This window comes from Equus quagga, chromosome 21, assembly GCF_021613505.1.
Source record: "Equus quagga isolate Etosha38 chromosome 21, UCLA_HA_Equagga_1.0, whole genome shotgun sequence".
In the NCBI taxonomy this organism is placed as follows: domain Eukaryota; kingdom Metazoa; phylum Chordata; class Mammalia; order Perissodactyla; family Equidae; genus Equus; species Equus quagga.
The window spans coordinates 39,691,485-39,712,160 of NC_060287.1; the positions used below are offsets into that span (position 1 = coordinate 39,691,485).

Sequence of the window (20,676 nt, forward strand, 5' to 3'; positions counted from 1 at the left end):
CCGCTCTCTTTGCCTCTACCTGTGTTCTCCAACCCGGAGCCTCTGTGAAACCTTTCCTTCTCGGTTTTTATGGAGGCTTCATGACAAAGGCCTGGTTGATTAAATCATTGACCATCGCTGTTTGAGCTCCATCTCCAGCCCCTCTCCCCTCGCTGGAGGTCAGGGGCCGTGACACTGAAAGTTCCATCCTCCATCACGTGGTCAGTCACCTGCACTGGCAGCAGCCCCCATCCTGACGTGCTTATGAAAGTGGTCTCATTAACATAACAGAAGGCACCTTTATGGCTCTCATCACTTAGAAATTCCAAGGCTATTAGGAGCTGTGAGCCAGAAACTGGACAATGACCAAATACATATGAGAAATATATGTATTTGATTATCTGAATGACCAAATACACATTTTTTGTAAATCATCACATCACAATTACTGTAGCTTTATAGTAAGCCTTGGTCAGGTGGCATCAGTCCTCCAACTTTGTTCTTCTCCTTCGACACCATGTTGGCTGCTCTTTGTCTTTCGCCTCTCCATGTGAACTTTAGGATCAGTCTGTCAGTATCCACAACACAACTTGCTGGGGTTTTGAGTGGATTTGCACTGAATCCATGGATCAGCTGGGGAAGAACTGACGTGTCCTGCCAGTGTCGAGTCCTCCCACCCATCAACATGGAATAGCTCTCCACTTATTTAGTTCTTTGATTTCTTTCATCAGTTTTGTAGTTTTCCTCACATAGGTCTTGTTTGTATTTTGTTAGATTTATACCTACGTATTTAATTTTTGGAGGTGTTAATGTAAACGGTATTGTGTTTTTAATTTCAAATTCTGTTTGTTCATTGTCAGTCACAACTGATTTTTGACCAAGGCTCAAAGCCAACTCAGTGAAGGATAGTCTCCTTAATAAGTGCTGCTGGGACAATTGGATGTCCCTGTGTGAAAAACAAACAAACGAACTTCATATTTTGCACCACATACAAAAATCAACTCAAAATGGGTCATAGACCTCAATGTGTAAATGTTCTAGAAGAAAACAAAAGAAAATCCTGGCAATTGGGGTAGACAGTTTCTTAGATACAACACCAAAAGCACTCTCCATAAAAGGAGAAATTGATAAATTGGACCTCATCAAATTAAAAATTACTTCCTTGAAAGATACTGTTAAAAGAATGAGAAATAAAGTCACCAACTGGGAGAAAATATTTGCAAATCATATACCTGATAAAGGACCTGTATCCACAGTATATAAAGACTCTCAAAACTCAACAAGAAGGAAAAGCAATTCTTTTAAATGGGCAAAGTATTTGAATGGATCCTTCACCAAAAAAGATGTCAACTATGCACAGAGAAAGATGCTCAACACTACTACTCACTAGGGGGATGCAAATGAGAAGGCTGGGCACAGCCGTCAGGGTGCTAAGGTGGGCAGGGCGGCCATGCAGTGTCGGCAGTGCTGCAGAGGGTGAAGCCGTGCCCTCTGAGGGTGTGCAGGCAGTGCAGTCACTTCTGAGGACAGTTGGGCAGTTTCTGAGCAAGTCAAAGATGTGTCTGCCAGCTGCCCCAGCCAATCTACTCCAGGATGTTTCCCAAGAGAATTGAAAGCATGTGTCCACACAGACACATCCGTGAGAGCTCAGGGAAGCCTTCTTTGTAGTCGTCAAAAACCCAAAGCAATCCAAACGGCCATCAGTAGGTACGTGGATAAACAAGGGCGGTACCTCTGTATAGTGGAATACTACTCAGACAGAGAAAAGCAGGGAGGCAGCCCAGTGGCGTAGTAGTTAAGTTCACACGCTCTGCTTCGGCTGTCTCCAGGGTTCACAGGTTTGGATCCCAGGCACGGACCTACACACCGCTCATCAAGCCATGCTGTGGAGGCATCCCACATACAAAATAAAGGAAGATGGGCACAGATGTTAGCTCAGAGACTTCCTCAAGCAAAATCTTCCTCAAGCAAAAAGGAGGATTGGCAACGGATGTCAGCTCAGGGCCAGTCCTCCTCACAAAAAAAAAAGGAACCGTGATACGCAATACAACATAGAGAAATCTCAAAATAAGTGTGCAGAGTAAAAGAAACCCGACAAAAAAGAGTGCTTACCCTGTGACTCCATTTCTACAAATTTCTAGAAAATACAAACCGATCTGCATGACAGGAAGCAGACCAGCAGTTGCCCAGAGGTGGGGGCCTCAGCAAGAAGGGGCACTGGGAACAAGGTGTGAGGAAACCTCTGTGGGGGGCTCGTGGGCATGTGCATAGTTCACGACTTGCCAAGTTGTGTGCTTTACATCCATGCAGTGTGTCCTGTGTCTTTTGTACCTCAGTGATGACCAGGAGAAGGGCTCACAGTGGCCACTAGGAAGTGGTCATAGGTAAATGGCGGAAAGCAACCCAGCTGGTGAGTTAGGACGAGGATGAGAGAGAAACCCAGAGAAGTAGCAGAAGGACACAGCATGGAGCAGTCATTATGTTCAAAGGCAGCAGAGACACAGCGAGTAGTGGCAAAACTAGGGTTAGTTCTTTGAAACGGATTGTGAGATCGACGAACGCTGGCGAGTGTGACCAAGAACACAGAGAAGGCACGGCCAAGCCTTATGAGGAGTCGCAAAGAGGATGGTTAAAATGGAGAATTGTAGACAACTTTGCTACCAACATGTTTTAAAACCAGGTGAAATTAAGAATTTTTTTTTTTTTTTTAAGATTTTATTTTTTCCTTTTTCTCCCCAAAGCCCCCCGGTACATAGTTGTGTATTCTTCGTTGTGGGTTCTTCTAGTTGTGGCATGTGGGACACTGCCTCAGCGTGGTCTGATGAGCAGTGCCATGTCCGCGCCCGGGATTCGAACCAACGAAACACTGGGCCGCCTGCAGCGGAGCGCGCGAACTTAACCACTCGGCCACGGGGCCAGCCCCTGAAATTAAGAATTTTTTAGAAAAATGTACATTCCTAAAATTGACTCAAGTATAGGTAGAAGCTTTGAATAGAATTATAGTCATTAAAAATATTAAGCCAATCACTCCACTCCCAGGAGAGAAATAATTGGAGGAAATTGAAAGAAAGGAGGTGGCTGTGGAGGAGGAGGCTTTTCCACAGCTCGCTCAGATGGCTTTCATGTGAGTTCTCTGCATGTTTGGGGGCCAGTAACCCCTTTTTATGATCTTTTCTACAGATCAGAAAAATAGGGAAATTTCCTCTGCTCGTTTTGTGGGATTTCTGCCACCTTTATCCCCAGACCAGACAAGGACAGTGAAGGAAGGCCAGCGACAAGCCATCCTCAATTATGAAACGACATGCTCACACCAAATCCTGGAGTGTGCTTTTAATGGTTTGATCCAGTCCTTCTAAATCTATAACTTTAATGTAACTTTAACCAAAATCTCATTTTTCACAGCACTTGGAGATCTAATCCAGCACTCAAATGGAAAAGTATCAATAGAAACCTGAGTGGTGATTGGTAGGAGGGTAGCAAAACAGGGTCCCGATCTGGAAAGAGACTGACGACGTATGGTGCCCACTTGAGGTTAGGTGTGCCTGGATCCAAGAGGAAACGTGAGCTGGATGGGAGTTCACGTCTCTCCCAAGGAGGAGTGAGTTCACACGCAGGTCGTCCAGAGCTGCTGGGGCGGGTCCACGGTCACCCAAAACCCAGGCTCCATCTCCCCGCACCCTCCGGGAAGTTTCCTCTGTCCTCCAGCTCTCCACAGCACCTGGAGACAGCCACATCCCAGGTGTCAGGTCTGGATTCGAGGCAGCAGCAGGGCCAGGCGGGCGTGCCTCCCATCCGGCCTCGTCACATGGTGTCATCGTCAGAGCCTGGCGCAGGGCCGCCTCTTGCCATGAAGGGAGCCGGGCTGGCCGGCCTGCACGTTGCAGTCTGGAGTAGGATGGAGGCTCAGTTGCTCAGAAGAAGGAAAGGAACATGGGGCTGCAACCGACAGTTTGCTGTGTGAGACTCGGGGAGGGGCCGAGCGGCCCTGGAACCGTGGGCTGTCTGTGAGCCTGTCTCTACAGTGCCCAACAGCACCTTCCCGAGCAGGGAGGACCTGAATGTGGCGAGTGGTCCCTGCTGTTTTTGTGGCCTACATTTAGGCAGTTGTCTTAAACTAGGCACAGAAAGCCCAAATTATAAAGGAAAACATGAATAAATTTGACTAAATCGAAATTTTAAAACTTACTTGCCAAAACCCCCATAGATATAGTGGGAAGAAAAGCTACATACTGGGGAGCGAGATTCTGACTCGTAATCACCAAGAGGTGAGGACCCGGGCTGTAAAGCGAATGCCTGTTTTCACACGACGCAGAGGCAGGAACCGGCAGGGGCTTTCCCGGGGGCAGTGGGATGGTCTGTGTCTCGTTGAAATGGGGCTTTGCGCACGTAAGGACTCACGGACACCAGCGCTCTGACCCGTGCCCTTCCCTGTGTGCTGACGTGTTATCTCAAGGAAAAAGCAAAGATGCGCCAGGAGAAAAGGAGCAACCGCCGCTCCTGGAAGGGACGACACTGGGGACAGCCCCCCGGCCCGCGCCCACCCTCCACGTTCCCAGCCACGCAGCTCTCCAGTTGTCCGCGACCCCGGCCCGTGTCCCACGGTCAAGGCACACAGACCCCGCAGCTGGAAGCTCAGTCCCTCATGACTGCCCCCACTTCAGATGCCAGCTGCCCGGATTGGGTGCCCAGAGTCCCCACGCTTCTCCCTGACGTGGCTACACGTCAAGGGTTCCCACGACCCCTCCTCGGATTCAGTAATTTACTAGAACAGCTCACAGAACTCGAGAAAAACAGTCTACATACATTTACCAGGTTATTATAAAGGCCACGACCCAGGAACAACTGGCTGGAACAGGTGCACAGGGAAGGTATGGGGTGTGGTGCTTCGTGCCCTCTCCAGACATGCCGCCCTCCCAGCATCGTGATGTGCTCGCTGACCCAAAGCCCCGGAGCCCGTGGGTCAGGGGTCGTTTCACAGGTTTCCGTCATGGATTACGTCAGTCCTTGTTCGTGGTGATTGACTTGTCCCCAGGCCCCCTCCTCCCCGAGTTGGGTGGGGCTGAACTCTCCATCCTCTGGTCACGGGGTTGATTCCCCAGCCACCAGCCCCTGTCCTCCGAGAGTCACCTCAGCATAAACCAGGTGTGATGAAAGGGCTTGTCACCTGATGTCCCGCCACGGTGGCCATATGGCCAGAAAAGCTGAGCTCTAGGAATAGCATCGGCGGCCAGAGCACTGCCCGCTGGCCGCAGGCCCCTGCCCGCCCAGGCATGAAGAGTCCTGCATGGCCCCCAGAGAAGGCCAGGGGGCAGGTGCCGGGTGAGGCTGGCCTGGCTCCCTCAGAGGGACAGAGCCTCGTCCACAGACTGCCCAGCTGGAGGGACCCGGGATAGGGGCAGGGGCAGGCATAGGAGGGAGGGTCATGGTGGACTAGAGGGGCAGGGACCCTCTGCTGCCGGGTCACCAGGTGCTGCCTGTCTGACTGGTGGGCAGTTTGGTGGCAAAGGCAGCTCCAGAAGGCTGCGAGGGGACAGTGATGAGGGCATGGCCGAGTGGGGAGCAGTGAGGGCGCTGGGCCGCGGGCGGAGCAGAGGCCTCAGTTCCAATGACCGCAGCCTCTGTGCTCGCTGCGTGGGGCTGTGGGAGGAAGCAGAGACCCCCCACCCCACCCCGAGGACAGATGTTTTGTTTATTCAGAGCTGTGTAGTGGGATCCACCACCTCACTGTGTAGGCAGAGACTCAGACGGTGGGAGGGGGCAGCTCGCGGTGGGAAGGGGGGCTCAGGTGCGCCCTGATGGAGGCTGTGGCCACTGAGGGACGCTGGATCAGGGGACGTGGTGTGACGCTGCTCTGAACCCTGTGCTCCAAGAAATAACACATGAGGAAGAGGAGAGAGAAAGTGGCCGGGTGCCGAGCACAGCGCATGAGATGAGCCCGTCCGGCTCCTGTGTGGTTCTTTCTGGGGTCTCCAGCCCGCTTTCCCAGGGAGACTGCTGTGGACCCCTGTACCCTCCCCTGGAGCCAGGGCCAGGCAGGGAGACGGGAGTGGACAGTGGCGGCACCTGTGCCAGGTATCCTGTCTTCGCAGAGGTTCAGTGGGGGCATTGGCTGCATCAGCACAGCCCCTCACCATCAGCCATCATTTCCCCTCCTGTGAAGTCCGGTCCTCACGCCCCCTGTGAGGCTTGCTGGCCGGAGCCCATCAGCAGAAGTGGCAGCATGCCAGACCATTGCCCACCCAGGGCCTCCACAGAGCAATCGCGGCTGCTGGAATTCTCTTACGAAGCATGTGTTCAGAATTAACGACTCGTCACAAATATGGGTTTCTGCAAGATCACTGTTTTAAAGTTGGCCCCAGGAGGGTGACTGCAGCTGAAAGATGGGCTACACCGCAGACTGCCTTCTGAATTTGCATAAGAAGGGTGCCCTGTGGTTCCATAGGCACTGAATCCTTTCAAGCTTTTTTTCTAAGATGGGAAAACCTATTTTATTCCCTTTTGAGGGGTAGGGAAGGGCCTGTTGTAGGAATTGGAGGGTCTGTCTTTCAGCGGGTTTATTGATCTGTGTGTACCCAGTTCGTGGTGTAATTTCTGGGGTTTATCAGTGAATAAACAGAGTCTCTGCTCGTGGGGGCTGCATGCTGCTGGGGGACAGGTAATGACAAACAGACCCATAAGTTATGTAGGAAGTTAGCACGGGGGACTTGGGGGGGCACCAAGAGGGACATCCGCAGAGACAGAGGGCTGGGGGCCGTGGCCAGGGGCCGCCTGGGGACCCTGTTCCGGGCTGCAGGGGCTGAGGGCAGAGGCTGTGGGGGAGCAGCAAGGGGCCCCCATGGCCCGGACATGGGGGGGTTGCGGGGGGAGTGCGGGAGGAGTGACCAGGCCAGACAGGCCAGCCGGCCCTTGGGATGATGGCTCTTTCTCAAGAGAAGATGGGCAGCGTTGGAGGGTGTGTGCAGAGTGAGCTGGCCTGGCCTGTGTGCTCACAGGTCTCTTAGTGGCCATCCAGGGATGTGCCACTGGGAGTCGGGGCCGGGTCTCCTAGTGAGGGACCATGAAGTGGGTGGGGAGGCACTAGCAAGAAGCAGCTCCTGGATCTGTTCTGAAAGGCGGTCCCACAGGTGTGCTGGCCACTGGTGGGCGACAGGGAGCGAGTTGGCGAGCGTGACTCCGCGGGTTTGACCTGAGCAACAGAAGACAGAGCTGGGTGGGTCAGGGGTCTGGGCTGGGTACATGTGGATGCTGTTTGCTCTGCCCTACCCCGTTTACCAGCACTGGCCCCCTGGGCACCACCTTCCACCCCCTTCCACAAGATCCCGAGATACAATTGAGGGCGCCATGGAGGTGGAGCCGGTGGCCAGTGCAGAGAGAGTGGGTACCAGGAGGGGGCTCTGAGGCCAGAGCCTGGGCCTCACCCTTCCCACCCTACAGTCCTCTCCCAAGTCCTGCCAGCCCCCCAGACCTCAGCCCAGAATGCTACTGAAATCGGCCTCTCCCCCTGTCCCTACCGACGTCTGCCCGGGGCTGCTGCTGCGGGGGCTCTCTCGGGCCCTGCCTGTGGTCCCTGCCTCCACACAAGGCTGCACCATCATCGGTTCACTGCCGACAGGGCGGACCTGGTCAGTCCCCCTCCTGAGGACACCTCCACTCACTGAGGCGGGCCACTGCCCTGCCGGACGCCCCCAGCAGCTCCCGCTGCCCTCGAGGACAGCCAGCCCCTGCCTCCTCTGGCTTCGTCCCCCACCTCCCACTACACCTCCTCCTGGGTCTGGGCTGGGCCTGCCTCCCTCCGTCTGCCTCACAGCCGCCTTCTGGGGCTCAGCATCAGGGTGACCCCCAAGGAGCTTTCTAGAAGCTGGCACCCCTCACTGTTTTTCATGGAACCCTGCTTTCCCTCAAATTGGTTTCTCCTCAATTTATAATCCTTGATTCACGTGTTCGCCTTTTTCCTGCACGTCCCGCATCCAGACCGCAGGCTGGCTCCAGGGGTGCAGGGGCCGTGTCTTCCCGGCCCCTTGGACTTAGCGCCAGCGCTGTGGGCGCTCGGACGCAGACCCCCCAAGCTGTGCGGAGCGTGTCTCCTGTCATTCGTGGGGCTCAGAAAGAGAGCAGTGGCTGTGAGACGGCGTCTGTGTTAGAGTTGAAACGACCCCAGATGGTCAGTGGTGTGAGTGGTTAGTGTAATAAACATGGCTGAGCAGATGCTGTCGCCTCCCACCCCCGCCCAGTGCAGTCAGGGCCGGGTCACCACTGCCAGCCCCCCGCGGGGCGGGTGGGGGGCACGGCCCTGGCATCCGGGCTGATTCTCGCCTCCACGTGGTCCGCTCAGCTGGATGCAGACTTGTCACACAGGAGAGGAAACAGCCAGGTCACTGTTTCAAGGACGCTTTTAGAGCTGCCATTTTTATTAGAAGTCATAAAATATTTGCTGTCCCTTTTGCTTTTTCTCACAAGAAATGTGGCTCATTGATACCTTTTTAGAACTAATCTTCAGTAAATGTGTCATCGTAGGAAACATAATGGTGAAGATTGTCCCACAGCTTAAAATTTTTAAATAGATTTTTCTCTTTAAAATTCTAAACTGCTAAGTCAGATATTTTTGTTTTGTTCTGTTTTGTTTTGTTTTGAGGAGGATTAGCCCTGAGCTAACATCCACCACCAATCCTCCTCTTTTTGCTGAGGCAGACTGGCCCTGAGCTAACAACCGTGCCCATCTTCCTCTGTTCTGTGTGGGTCGCCTGCCACAGCATGGCTTGATGAGCAGTGCGTAGGTCTGTGCCTGGAATCTGAACCGGTAAACCCCCGGCCGCAGAAGTAGAACCTGCGAACTTAACCACCGCACCACCAGGCCGGCCCCCTAAGTCAGTTATTTTTAATCACTCTCTTTTTCAGTTGGTCGACATAAACAGGCTGTTGGGTGCTGTACCAGTTGGTGTTAGGCTCAAGATGGGCGCTCCTCCCCCACTGAAGGGGCATCCCCTCTCCTCCCCCGCTGAAGGGGCATCCCCTCTCCTCCCTCGCTGAAGGGGGGTCCCCTCTCCTCCCTCACTGAAGGGCGTGTCTCCTCTCCTCCAGGTGGAATGTGGTGGGCATCCAGGGATCCCTGCTCAGCATCTTCGTGGAGCCAATTTACTTCTCGAGCATCATTCTGGGCAGCCTCTACCACGGGGACCATCTCTCCAGGGCCATGTACCAGCGCATCTCGAACATCGAGGACCTGCCCCCTCTCTACACCCTCAACAAGCCCCTGCTCAGCGGCAAGTATCTCTGAGTTGCTTGCTCCATCTCTTGTGGGAACCTTGTCCTGCGACCTCCAGGTTCCCGAGTAAAGTGCGGTGGGGGAGCTGCCCTGAGAAGTCTGGGCCCTTCTCACAGGACGAAAGGCGCAGCCTCGGGGCCTGAGGGCTTTTCAGTGAGTGCCTCGCAGGATGGCTCTCTGACTGGCTGAAAACCTTGCTCTTCACAGAGAAACTACAGCCCAGACTGGGCGCCTCCGTGTTTTATTTCACTCATGCTAACGTGAGCAAGTCCTGCCGCAGCCGCAGAGACGGACAGCTAGCAGGCGTGGCCTGGGCTGCCCGGCCTGCTGTCACAGTGCTGTGCGGCCACCACAGAGCCTGCCCACTGCAGGCACGTGATGCCACGCTCCTGGGGGAGCCTAGGATGCTCCTAGGTTGTTGGCAAGGTAACCGAAATGTGCCCGTGACGGTGGGCGATGTTTCAGTGGTATAAGCGTGTGTGCCTGGGACAGGTAGATGACGTTTCAGTGGTTTGAGCATGTGTGCATGTAACGGGTAGATGACGTTTCAGTGGTGTGAGCTTGTGTGCCCATCATGGGCGGGCGACGTTTCAGTGGTGTGAGCGTGTGTGCCCGTGACGGGCGGGCGACGTTTCAGCGGTGTGAGCGTGTGTGCCCGTGATGGGCGGGCGACGTTTCAGTGGTGTGAACGTGTGTGCCCGTCACAAGCAGGTGACCTTCCAGTGGTGTCTTGCACTCGCCCTGTGTTACTGGTTTGTTTGTTGTTTTCTTTTAGAATTTCATGGCTAACAGTAAAGGGAACAAGAGCTTTTGAATTCGAAAGTCACAACTTCTCAGTTCACCCTTATTTAAAAGGACACAGTTAAGGTATTTTTATCCTTTTGAAAATATCGTTTTACTTCTTTTAAGCTCAGAACTAAAACCATAATCCCACACTAACACGTGTGCCTTGGGTGTGCGTGTGCTCTGCCTTGTCCTGTGGTGCTTGGGTACTCGCACGTCTTAACTGGAGAAAAGCAGTGTGGAATTGTATTTGAAAGCATGTCTCTTAGAGTACATAAATCAAGTAGGAATGGGGAAAAACAGAAGTTATTTCAGATCAAAATTTACAACTCCCTAACAACGCATTGTTTTTTAAGAAAAAAACCCGTAGCCTCTGATAAAACTTGATGGTGGGTAAGTTGCAATTGTAGCATCCACGTCTTTTGAACTTCCACTGGAAGATACAAGATAAGCATGAGATTTTTGTTGTGTGTTGGCTTATGAATTTCTCATGACTAGGAAAATAGTTTCCCCTATTTGGTCTCTGTGTTCTACGTTTGAGAGAAGAGTGCTGTGTTTAATTTCAGCTGTCACCTGGCTTTTATAGTTTCAGACACTGAAAACACTGAATGAGAAATACGTGGCACATGGGAGATGCTCCAAAATAGTGCTGATCAGTGCCTTGTTGAATGGTACAGTCTAAGCTGCGTTGCACCCATAACTAAAGTCTGAAAAGAGAGGATCATTTTGCTAAAGGAATATTCTAAGATACTGAAAAGAGAGCTCATTTATAGGGCAAATTATTTTTTATTATATCATGTGTATATGAAGTACATGGATAGCTATAAGAAGATACTGAAAAACAGCATTTGCAAGATAAAAACCTCAAAGTCATCGATGCCAATATAAGTTTGTTGAAAATGTGAAGTCTACAACAAAATAAAAGGATCTACTCTTCGTTCTCCCTCCCTAATACCGCTCTCATCCCAAAAGCCTACAGCACACAACCATGCGGTTTTGGCAGCATGCTTGCCCCTGGCCATCTGTGCCAACCGGTGGGCAGCCAAGAGCCTGGGTCAGAGCCGGGAGGCCAGGCCGTGTTGTAGCTCCACCTGACTGGCAGCTTCTGTGCCACGGTTTCTTTGTCTGCCTCGTGAGGGGGAGCGGACCCGGTGCCCTGCTTGGTCCTTCTGGACGAGTGTGTTAGAATTCTACGAAATACAGCACAGCACTCGAGTTTCAGGAAGCGGAGTGTTCCTCGCATGCTCAGCCAGTAGACAGCGCCACTCTGCCATCAAAGTCTATTTCCAAACGCAAACTACTTGAAATATCTTACTGTGGATCAATGGTTTGTTTTGGAAACCGTGGGGTTTTGTTGTTGTTTTTCCTGGAAGAGTGTTCACATCGACACAGCAAGTATCTTTGGAGAAGACGCGGGAGGGCACTCCCACGAGGTCAGCAGGGCACAGCACAGAGGGACGCGGGCGAGCCACGGGGCCAAGTGGAGGGAGGCTGGATGCTCTCCCTCGGTGGACCAGCCCAAAGTCGGGCTGCCCAGAGAGCTGAAGTCTAAGGGAGATACTCTCGAGGATTACCAGAGAAAAGGAATCAATCGGGACAAGTCTGGAGGGGAGAGAGTGATGTCTTAATAGACTTGGGAGCTCACACTCCTTTCGAGTGGGCCCAGGGCACAGCCCTCAAACTTTCTTAAAACAGAGGTCTTCCGTCTAACAAGTGACCCCGACTGTGGAGCAGCCAGGACATTGGGTGTTTCCTTCTGGTCCTCTTGCTGTGCGTGCGTGGCGTGTTTATCACAGTTCAATGCACAATTGTCACAGATCGTTCCCGTGTTAAAGAGAAGGATGTGTGACAGCACCCAGAGAACCGTGGTACCCTAAGGGAGGAACAAAAATGGACATGAATGCAGCACAGAGAATGACGGAATTAACTAAAACAAGATTACCCCAAACTGAAGCAACTCGAGACAGACTTTAGTAAAAGACTGAGCAATGTTAATGCTCTCAAAGTTAAGATGAGAACAATCGCATGTTCATTTCAGCGTAAAAAGTGTGTTTTTACTGTAAGGAAGGCTCTTGGTGGTGAGCTGTGAGAGGTTTGAGCCTTGGCCGTGAGCGCCCCCGTGACGCCCTCGCTGGCCCTGGGAGGGGGCCCCTCGAGCTCGGTCCCGTCCTCTTTCCAGCTGAGTTTCAGAGTCGGCACCTGCAGGGTTCAGAACAGTTCCCGCTCTGATTCACATCCACTGGCCCCGGAGTCTGCGTCTCTCCGTGGCCCAGCTCGCTGTGCAGGCACCCGAGAGAACTCAGGGAGAGAGACGGTGCTCGCCTGTCCCCACACCCTGGCTCTAGGCCCATGTGGCACCGGCTGCCCTGGGGTGAGGCCCCCACTCTGCTGGTTCCACGCCAGCAGGGGAGCAGATCCTGATGGATCCAGGCTGAGGGGGGCTCTCCGGGAAGATGGTACAGGACTCAGAGACGTGCGGTGAGGGGATGCTGCTGGCATGCCAGCACAGGACACCCATACGCCCTGCGCGTGGAGAGCACCTGCCTGTTTGTAATAGTTGGTAAAGAGCTGGCTCTGGTGTCAAGATTGCGAAGCCTTAAATGAGAGGGAGAGAGGACTGTGGATGAGGGTGAGCTGTGTGTTTTCCAGGTCAGACTAGGCATCGGGGACACGGGGAGAGGAGCCAAGGGGTAAAGTCGGTTCTCTCCTGCCCAGGGTCTGAAGAGGGAGTGACCGTGCCACATGTCCTTCTGGAGCAGAACGGCCACCCGAGGGCGAGAGGGCTGGGTTGGAGCCAGTGTACAAAGTCATCTTCCTTTCGTCTCCTCCACTTTTTGCCCATTACGACTTCTGTTTTTCCTCCGCTTACTCTTGTTGACTAAATTGTCTCTTTCTCTTTTCCTCTCGGGTGGTTTGGGAGTCCTGTGTCTTGCTGCTACTTTACCAGGTAGTTACGCTTAATTTCTGAACAAATATATTTAAACCACTTGAAAAAACATTTCAGCATCAAGAATTAATTGGTATTCATAAGGATCCCCACCCAAGAAAAGCTAAAACCTCAGGCTGGTTTTTCCTCTACTTTCTTTCCACTCTCATCCTTCTAGATTCTGGCGTCATCGTGTTAGAAACTCTTTCAAAAATCCCTTTAATAGCCCCTCAGCCCCAGGATCAGCAGTTGTTCAGACAGACGGAGGGGCCAGCCGTTTCCCTGTCGTCCTCCGCGTCACAGGCACCCCTCTCATTCTGTGTCCGGATTTGTTTTCCATTTTGCTGGAATGCATCCTTAATTTAGGAGGCAGAGTAGAGCTGTCTGTTGGTTGGGTTTTTGTTTGGCTTTTGGGAGAAAGCTCTGTGTCTCGACGCTGCCTCCTTGGGCACCGTGTCTGACGGCCCGCACGCGTCCAGCTCTGTCCCCCTCAGACTCCGGGTAGGTACCCTCGTCGCCTTCTGTCGTCAGGGCCGCCTCGATTTTCTCTCCTGTCTAGGGACCCCATTTTTGTTCTCTCTCCGGTAGCATTAAATTTGTCGCTTTCGCTTAAAATTTGGAAATTTCAATGGAGGAAGCCCAAGTGTGTGGCTGGTTTTCCTTTTTTCCTGCTTATTACTGTGAACGCTTTGATGTGGATAACTGAGTCTTCATCAGAGATTTTCCTCAGTTTTAGCCTTTATTGTGCGTTTTCTCCATCCTCTCAGGAAGTTCTGAGCAGAGCCCAGAGGTCTCAGTTGGTGTTTTCAAACCCCGAGTTCTTGTCTAAGGAGGAAGTCTTCGTTGGCTGAGGGTTCTGCGTGCAAGGCCTGGGAACCCTGTCCGGGATGATGAGCAAGCAGGATGGGGCAGGTCTGAGCCTGCGGGAGGCTGTGACCCCTGGGGGTCCCTGCTGCCTCCTCGGTCCTCGCCAATGCCCCTCTCGCTCCACTGGTGCCCTTTATTCTCAGCTCCCTGGTGGCCTCTTTTAACAAAAATCAGAATGACCATCTCAAAGGCTGTCTTCTCTCAGCTTAAATGACAGGTTGTTCACAGCTTTTTGGAGCCTGGGGGGGCGTCCACAGACACGGAGGGGCCCCCGAGGCCTGGGCCGCCCTCACCATCTGGACCAGGCTGCCTCCCACGTCACCTCCTCCTCACGTCTTTGTTCACCTGCAGAGGAAGCGCCGGTTGAGTTGAGGTTGTAAACTACACCTTTTCCTGGTCAACTGGCAAATGACTCATAGCTTCTGTGATGGGTAAATATCTGTTACCGTTCGTTGTGTGTCTACTTCATGAATGGCGAGGAACCGCAGAAATGTCTTTCAGAGGGAAACGGGAAAAACTGAGCGCCGGCTGAGTTTGCTGCATTCTTTGCTCGCGTCAGTTATTGGGCCAATTCGCAGTTCCTCCGCCTTTTGCTCTAAAAGCTCTGATGGAGCGCACTTAATTCACCACAGCAGACGGACTCTCGGTGCCAGCCAGGCTGCTCCTGCTCTCATCGGGTTCTGCTCCACGGCCTGTGATTGACTCGTTGCCCTAGTTCTTGTTTTGCAATCCCGGAAAGATAATGTCCTCGCTGTGCCAGCCCCACAGCAGTGTGGGCTCACAGAACTGTGCTCTCGGGACCATTCGGGGCATTCTGCCCCAGAAAAAGCAGATGGTTAGTTTGGAACCTCAGGCTAGCAATTTTCTTTTTGCTTTATTTTCTCCATTTTTGCTAAAGATGGCACTTCAGCTTAAAATATAAAATATATTTGTACTATTAGTGTCTTATTTTTTCAGCTAGTTAATTGACCGTTTCTAGTTTTAATGCAAAATGTTGCAATTTTGAATTGTAAGTACCCTTCAACAGTAATCCTCTTTTTGACCTCATTGCAGAGAAGTAATGGGATTGCAAAGGCCGATAACGTGATATCAACATTATCCATTTACTCATGAAAGATTCAGTCCCATTACGGTCAGAGATTCCCCACCGGTTGTGCCTGAACAGGTCCCCTCCTTCTGCCCCCAAAACCCTGGCTCTGGCTGCTTGAAACACAGTGGCTTTGAACGAGCTCAGTGACAGCTCGGTGACCTGCAGGGGCTCACTGCAGCCCAGGCAGGGGCCGGAGGGAGAGGAGGCGAGCTAGTGACAGCCACCGCAGACCCTGACGGAACCAGTGCAGAAACCTCAGAGCGTAATGTAAGAGCATAAGGCCCTGGCCGCACGCGGAGAATCAGTAACACGAGAAAATGGTGCTTCCAGGGGTATGTTGAACTCCTAATAATGCCATGGCGTCCCATGACCCTGTGACATCTAGGGAGAAGCCAGCTGCTTCCTCTGCAGGGGTCTCACCAGGGTGAGGCTGGCTTAGCCCTGTGTGTGGTTAGGGCCCCCTGCCTGTCCCGACGGCCGGGCAAGGACCCAGCTGCACCTCTGGACTCTTTGTCTAGAAGGGGATCTGAGTCCTGGCTGGACAGGGCTCTCCCTCCAGGCTCTCCCGGAATCAGAGGCGCAGCCAAGGAACAGGCAGGAGAAACCATACAACCTGCCTGTATTAATCAACCGAGATTTTTATTCTCAAACTTGAGTGAACAACCGTTATCAAACTTTTGAGGGAAATAAATAAACAGCATAAAAGAGAATAATCTATATGAGAAAATAAAGCAACTGAGAGAAAGTAAAAATGCGGAGAACATAAGAGGATATAAATAATAAGCTTTATTAATACGTGTAGAGTATTCAGTAAGTACAAAATCAAATATTAACTTGAAGGTCTAGAAAATATTCACTCAACAAACGTTGTTTGAGTGTGTAAAGGCACTGTTCTGGGTGTTGGGATGTGGAGTGAACAGAACCCCCCCCACCATGGAATTTTTATCCAACCAAATATTAATGAAGCATTAGGACAAAGTGATAGTTTTCCGATATTCAAGGATTCAGAGGATTTATCTCCAATGTATGTTTCTGGAGAGGAAAAAAAAAAATATGAGGATACTCTAGCAAAATGGGAAAAACATCTAAGAAAGAGAAAAACAAGGGATCTAAGAAAAAAATACCTTGTAAATCCAAGAATACAGTAGTCCGTCCTTATCTGGAGTTTCACTTTCCACAGTTTCAGTGACCCACGGTCAACCACGGTCCAGAAATATTAAATGGAAAATTCCAGAAATAATTCTTGTTTTGAATCGCATGCCATTCCAAGTAGCGTGATGAAATCTCACGCCGTGCCGCTCTGCCCCACCTGGGACGTGAATTACCTCTTGTTGGATCCCCAGCCATCAACACAGTCTGCCCCTGACGTCCAGCCACGGACATCGTCGCGGCTGCAGGACCCTCCTCCTGAACTATCGTCTGAAGGTCGGTAGTAGCCTCACGCTGTGTCCTCCCCTCGCTTCATCTCGTCACGTGGGCATTGCGTATCTCACCATCACGAGAAGGGCGAGTGCAGTACAGTAGGACATTTAGAGAGGCCGCTTTCACATCACCTTTATTACAGTATTTGTTATAATTGTCCTGTCTTACCATTAGTTACTGTTGTTAATCTCTTACTGTGCCTGATTTATGAGTGAAGCTTTATTGTAGGTGTGTGCGTACAGGAAAAACCACCGTGTCTGTAGGGTCCATACTGTCTGTCCACGGTTTCAGGCCTCCACTGGGGGTCTTGGAACGTGTCCCCCACGAATAAGGGGGGACGACTGTGTGATGAAAAGGACCACTCAGCGGCAAGCCTCAAAAGTAGCCGCTCCCAATTAGAGTGGAGGCTCATTCCAGAGAGCTCGAAGAAGAATGCTTTCAGGAGAAAATCGCCAGAGAAGCTGGATGCTCTTTATGAAAAGGTGGAGGTAAATGCTGCTTTTGTGAACAACAACAAAAAGGAAAGGGAAGTGGAAACTCCAGGAAACCTAAAGCTATTCAGGAAAGGGACGGTTCACTTCGAACGCAAACAAAACTAAGACGTGCTGGCCAGCTTGACGTGTCAGCTCGACTGGCCGTGCGGGCCCCAGGTTGAACATCCTTCCTGGCTGCCTGTGAGAGGTGTTTCCAGAGGAGGTCGCATCTGAGTCGGCGGGCTCAGTGAGGCGGACGCTCTCCCCAGCGCGGTGGGCACCGCTGAGCCCACTGAGGGCCTGAATGGAACAAAAGGGGAGGCACGGGGAACTGATCCCGTTTCTCCTGCCTCGCTGATGGGACCAAGGCGTCATCTCTCCTTCTCCTCCTGGCAGACAGGGACTTGCATCCCGGCGTCCCTGGTTCTCAGCCTTCAGACTCGGACTAGACCACACCGCCGGCCTCCCCCACGGGATGGTCTCGAGCAGCGGCTGGGAGACTGGCAGAGGCTCCGCTGTGGGTGCTCGGACATTGGCCTTTGGGTAACTCACTGAATGACGCGGTGAACGCCTTGCCTTCAGGTCTGTCACACTGCCCTGCATCACCTGTCGCTGTCGTGAGCCGTTAAATCCAGACACATCAACGGTACGGGTTACTGTCTCTGCCCGCAAGGTACTGGAACTACAAGACAGCTGGGAAGGGTTGAAATGAAAAGCAAACGCCTCAGCCACTTGGAAGGTAGACTCTCTTCAGGAATTCTTACATCAGAGGAGAAACCAGACCTTTACCTGCTGACCGTTTAGAGTACACATGTCAAAAGTGATGAGATGAGGGGCTGGCCCCCTGGCCTAGTGGTAAAGTTTGATGCGCTCCACTTCAGCAGCCTGGGTTCTTGGGTTTAGATCCCGGGTGCAGACCTACGCCGCCTGTCAGCCATGCTGAGGTGGCAACTCACATAGAAAGTGGAGGAAGATTGGGACAGATGTTAGTTCAGGGCTAATCTTCCTCAGCAAAAAAAAAAAAAAAAAAAGAGACGGGGTCACAGTTATACTTAGCAGAATCGTGGCCTTGAATAAATGAATGACAATAAGTGAACTGAGCATTTGGTCCCCAAAATTGGGAGGGAAACTACAGCAAATCTAAATAGGAAATACAGGAAGAAGAAAATAGAGAAAACAAGACAGAGGAAGGGAGGGAACAATTCAGGAAACAGGAGAAAAGATTAAAACCAGTGAGTGAAAGGAAGAGGTGTTGATATGAAAGGACATTAAACAGATATCCTGCTGTCAGGGGTGAGCAATGTGAGCTCAGACAAGACGACGAACAAAGGGGTGGGGCATATCTCCAGAGAAGCAGGTATCGAAATTTCAAGAGAATTCTCTGTTCGACTTGAATGCTCATAAATTTGAAAATCTCAACAACAACAACAAAAGGATCAGTAAGAGGATGTAAATTATCAAAAATTAACCCAAAAAGACATACAAAAATCTGGCACAGGAAATTTCCAGGGAAGACATTGAAAACGTTTGCAACAAATTACCTTCCACATTCACAGACAGTTTGGCCAGCCTGTCGAAGAGCCCGGATCCCCGCCTCCAGGCAGACTTTCTGGAGAAGAGGCAGTTGGCCCCATCCTAATTCTAACACTGGACGAAGAAGCTCGAACAGAGAGAAAACCACAGAACAGCGTCACCTCTGACTGCAGATGCAAAACTCCTCTATGAAAACCTAGAAAATCAAATTAAGCAAATACCGTGCTCTAAGGACAGTTAGTTTCCTACCTGTTAACATAGCTCACCGTGAACAGGTTGTGAGACAAGGTCCCTGACGCCCCAGCACGTCACGGAAGTCCGCATTCGGAGTGTGTGCGTGCGTGTGCTCAAGTGTGCCCGCACGTGTGTGCGCTGGGAGACGTGCATTAAGATGGCGGCTCTCGTCTGGGAAGGAAGAATTACGTGGGGAGGATTTGAGAATTCTTATAGGGGCTTTTAAGTCCTTAAGAATTACTTGCCAAGAAGCTTTTTTTTTTTTTTTTTAAAGATTTTATTTTTTCCTTTTTCTCCCCAAAGCCCCCCCAGTACATAGTTGTGTATTCTTTGTTGTGGGTTCTTCTAGTTGTGGCATGTGGGACGCTGTCTCAGCATGGTCTGATGAGCAGTGCCATGTCCGCGCCCAGGATTCGAACTAACGAAACACTGGGCCGCCTGCAGCAGAGCGCGCGAACTTAACCACTCGGCCACGGGGCCAGCCCCAAGGCTTTTTTTTTTTTAAGACAGCAGCCAGGGCCCCACCCCAAACCTCCCCAGTCAGAACCTCAGAGGCAGGACACACGTGTGCTTACTCTTTAAAGCTGCGTGTCTGATTCCATCTGCTCGGAACCACCGAATTCATCACGGTGGCTGTCTCTGGGGTTGTAGCTTTAATTTTCTTCTCTGAGGTTTTTGTGAATTTTTGCAACTTTCCTCAATGAGCAAGTATTACTTCTTTTTTTTGAGGAAGATTAGCCCTGAGCTAACATCTGCTGCCAATCCTCATCTTTTTTGCTGAGGAAGACTGGCCCTGGGCTAACATCCGTGCCCATCCTCCTCTACTTTATATGTGGGACACCTACCACAGCGTGGCGTGCCAAGCAGTACCCTGTCCACAGCCGGGATGCGAACCCGCGAACCCCAGGCCGCCGAGAAGCAGAACGTGCAAACTTAACTTTTGCGCCACTGGGCCGGCCCCACAAGTGTCACTTCTTGATGAGAACAATATTTTTTCTTTTTAAATTATCCTGTCATGTTCTTTCAAAGCTTTGCTGAGGTGTGTATAATTGACATGTAATAAACTGTGTATTTAAAGGATACAATTCGATACGTGTTGATCTGTGCAGCCGGCACCACAGTGAAGATAATGAACCTGTCCGTCACCCCCAAGGTTTCCTAGTGCCCCTTGGGAACTTCTCCACCATCCCACCCCCAGGCAACCACTGATGTGCTTTCTGCCAATGTAGATGTTTGCATTTTCTAGGATTTTACAAAAATCTCAGATTTTACAAAAATGATGTGTACTGTGTACTTTTTTATCTGGCTTATTTCATTCAGCATAATTATTTTGAGATCTGTCCATGTTGGTTGTGTTTATCAATAGTTCATTCCTTTTCATTGCTGAGTAGTATTCCACTGTGTGGATAAACTATAACTTGTTTATCCACCAACTGTCAATGGCATTTGGGTTGTTTCCAGTCTTACAATCACAGATAAAGCTGCTAAGAACATTCTTGCAGGCGTGCCTCATTTTATTGCGCTTTGCTTTTTTTGCACTTTGCAAATATTGCATTTTTTACAAAACTTTTCTCCAGCAAAAAGATTTCAACTCAGATGATGGTTAGCATTTTTTTTAGCAATAAAGCAATAATTAACGAAGGTGGATGTGCGCTGTTTTTTAGACCTAATGCTATTGCACACTTAGTAGACTAAAGTGTAATGTAAGCATAACTTTAATATGCACTGGGAAACCAAAAGATGCTTGTAACTCACTTTATTGCAGTATTCGCTTTATGGCAGTGGTCTGGAAGGGAACCTGCAATATCTCCGAGGTCTGCCTGTACACGCCTTCGTCTGGACATTTACTTACATTTCTCTTGGGTGAATACCTAGGAGTGGAAAGTCTGGGTTATGAGATAGGTGTATGTTGAACTTTTTAGAACATTGTCACACTTTTCCAAAGTGGTTATGCCATTTTACGTCCCCACCAGCAGTGTGTGAGAATTTTAGTCCTTCACGTCCTGCGGGCACCTGGTATGTGCGGTGGCTGAGACATTCTAACAGGTACAAATGCTGTTACATTGTGGTTTTAATGTACATTTCCCTAACGACTAATGAAGTTGAG

The 20,676-nt window shown here is 51.0% G+C and overlaps 1 protein-coding gene across 8 annotated transcripts in view; it reads left to right on the forward strand.

The window, feature by feature from the left end:
• ADARB1 (adenosine deaminase RNA specific B1) overlaps positions 1 to 20,676 on the forward strand; it is a 133,107-nt gene that overhangs the window by 99,133 nt on the left and 13,298 nt on the right. For 7 of the 8 annotated variants that reach the window (XM_046647996.1, XM_046647993.1, XM_046647994.1 and 4 more), the window contains one exon: positions 9,058 to 9,239. In XM_046647996.1, coding sequence (XP_046503952.1) covers positions 9,058 to 9,239 — 182 coding nt within the window. Of the gene's footprint in view, positions 1 to 9,057; positions 9,240 to 10,016; positions 10,249 to 20,676 lie in introns of those variants that run through there. The other variant, XM_046647998.1, reaches the window with a different exon arrangement.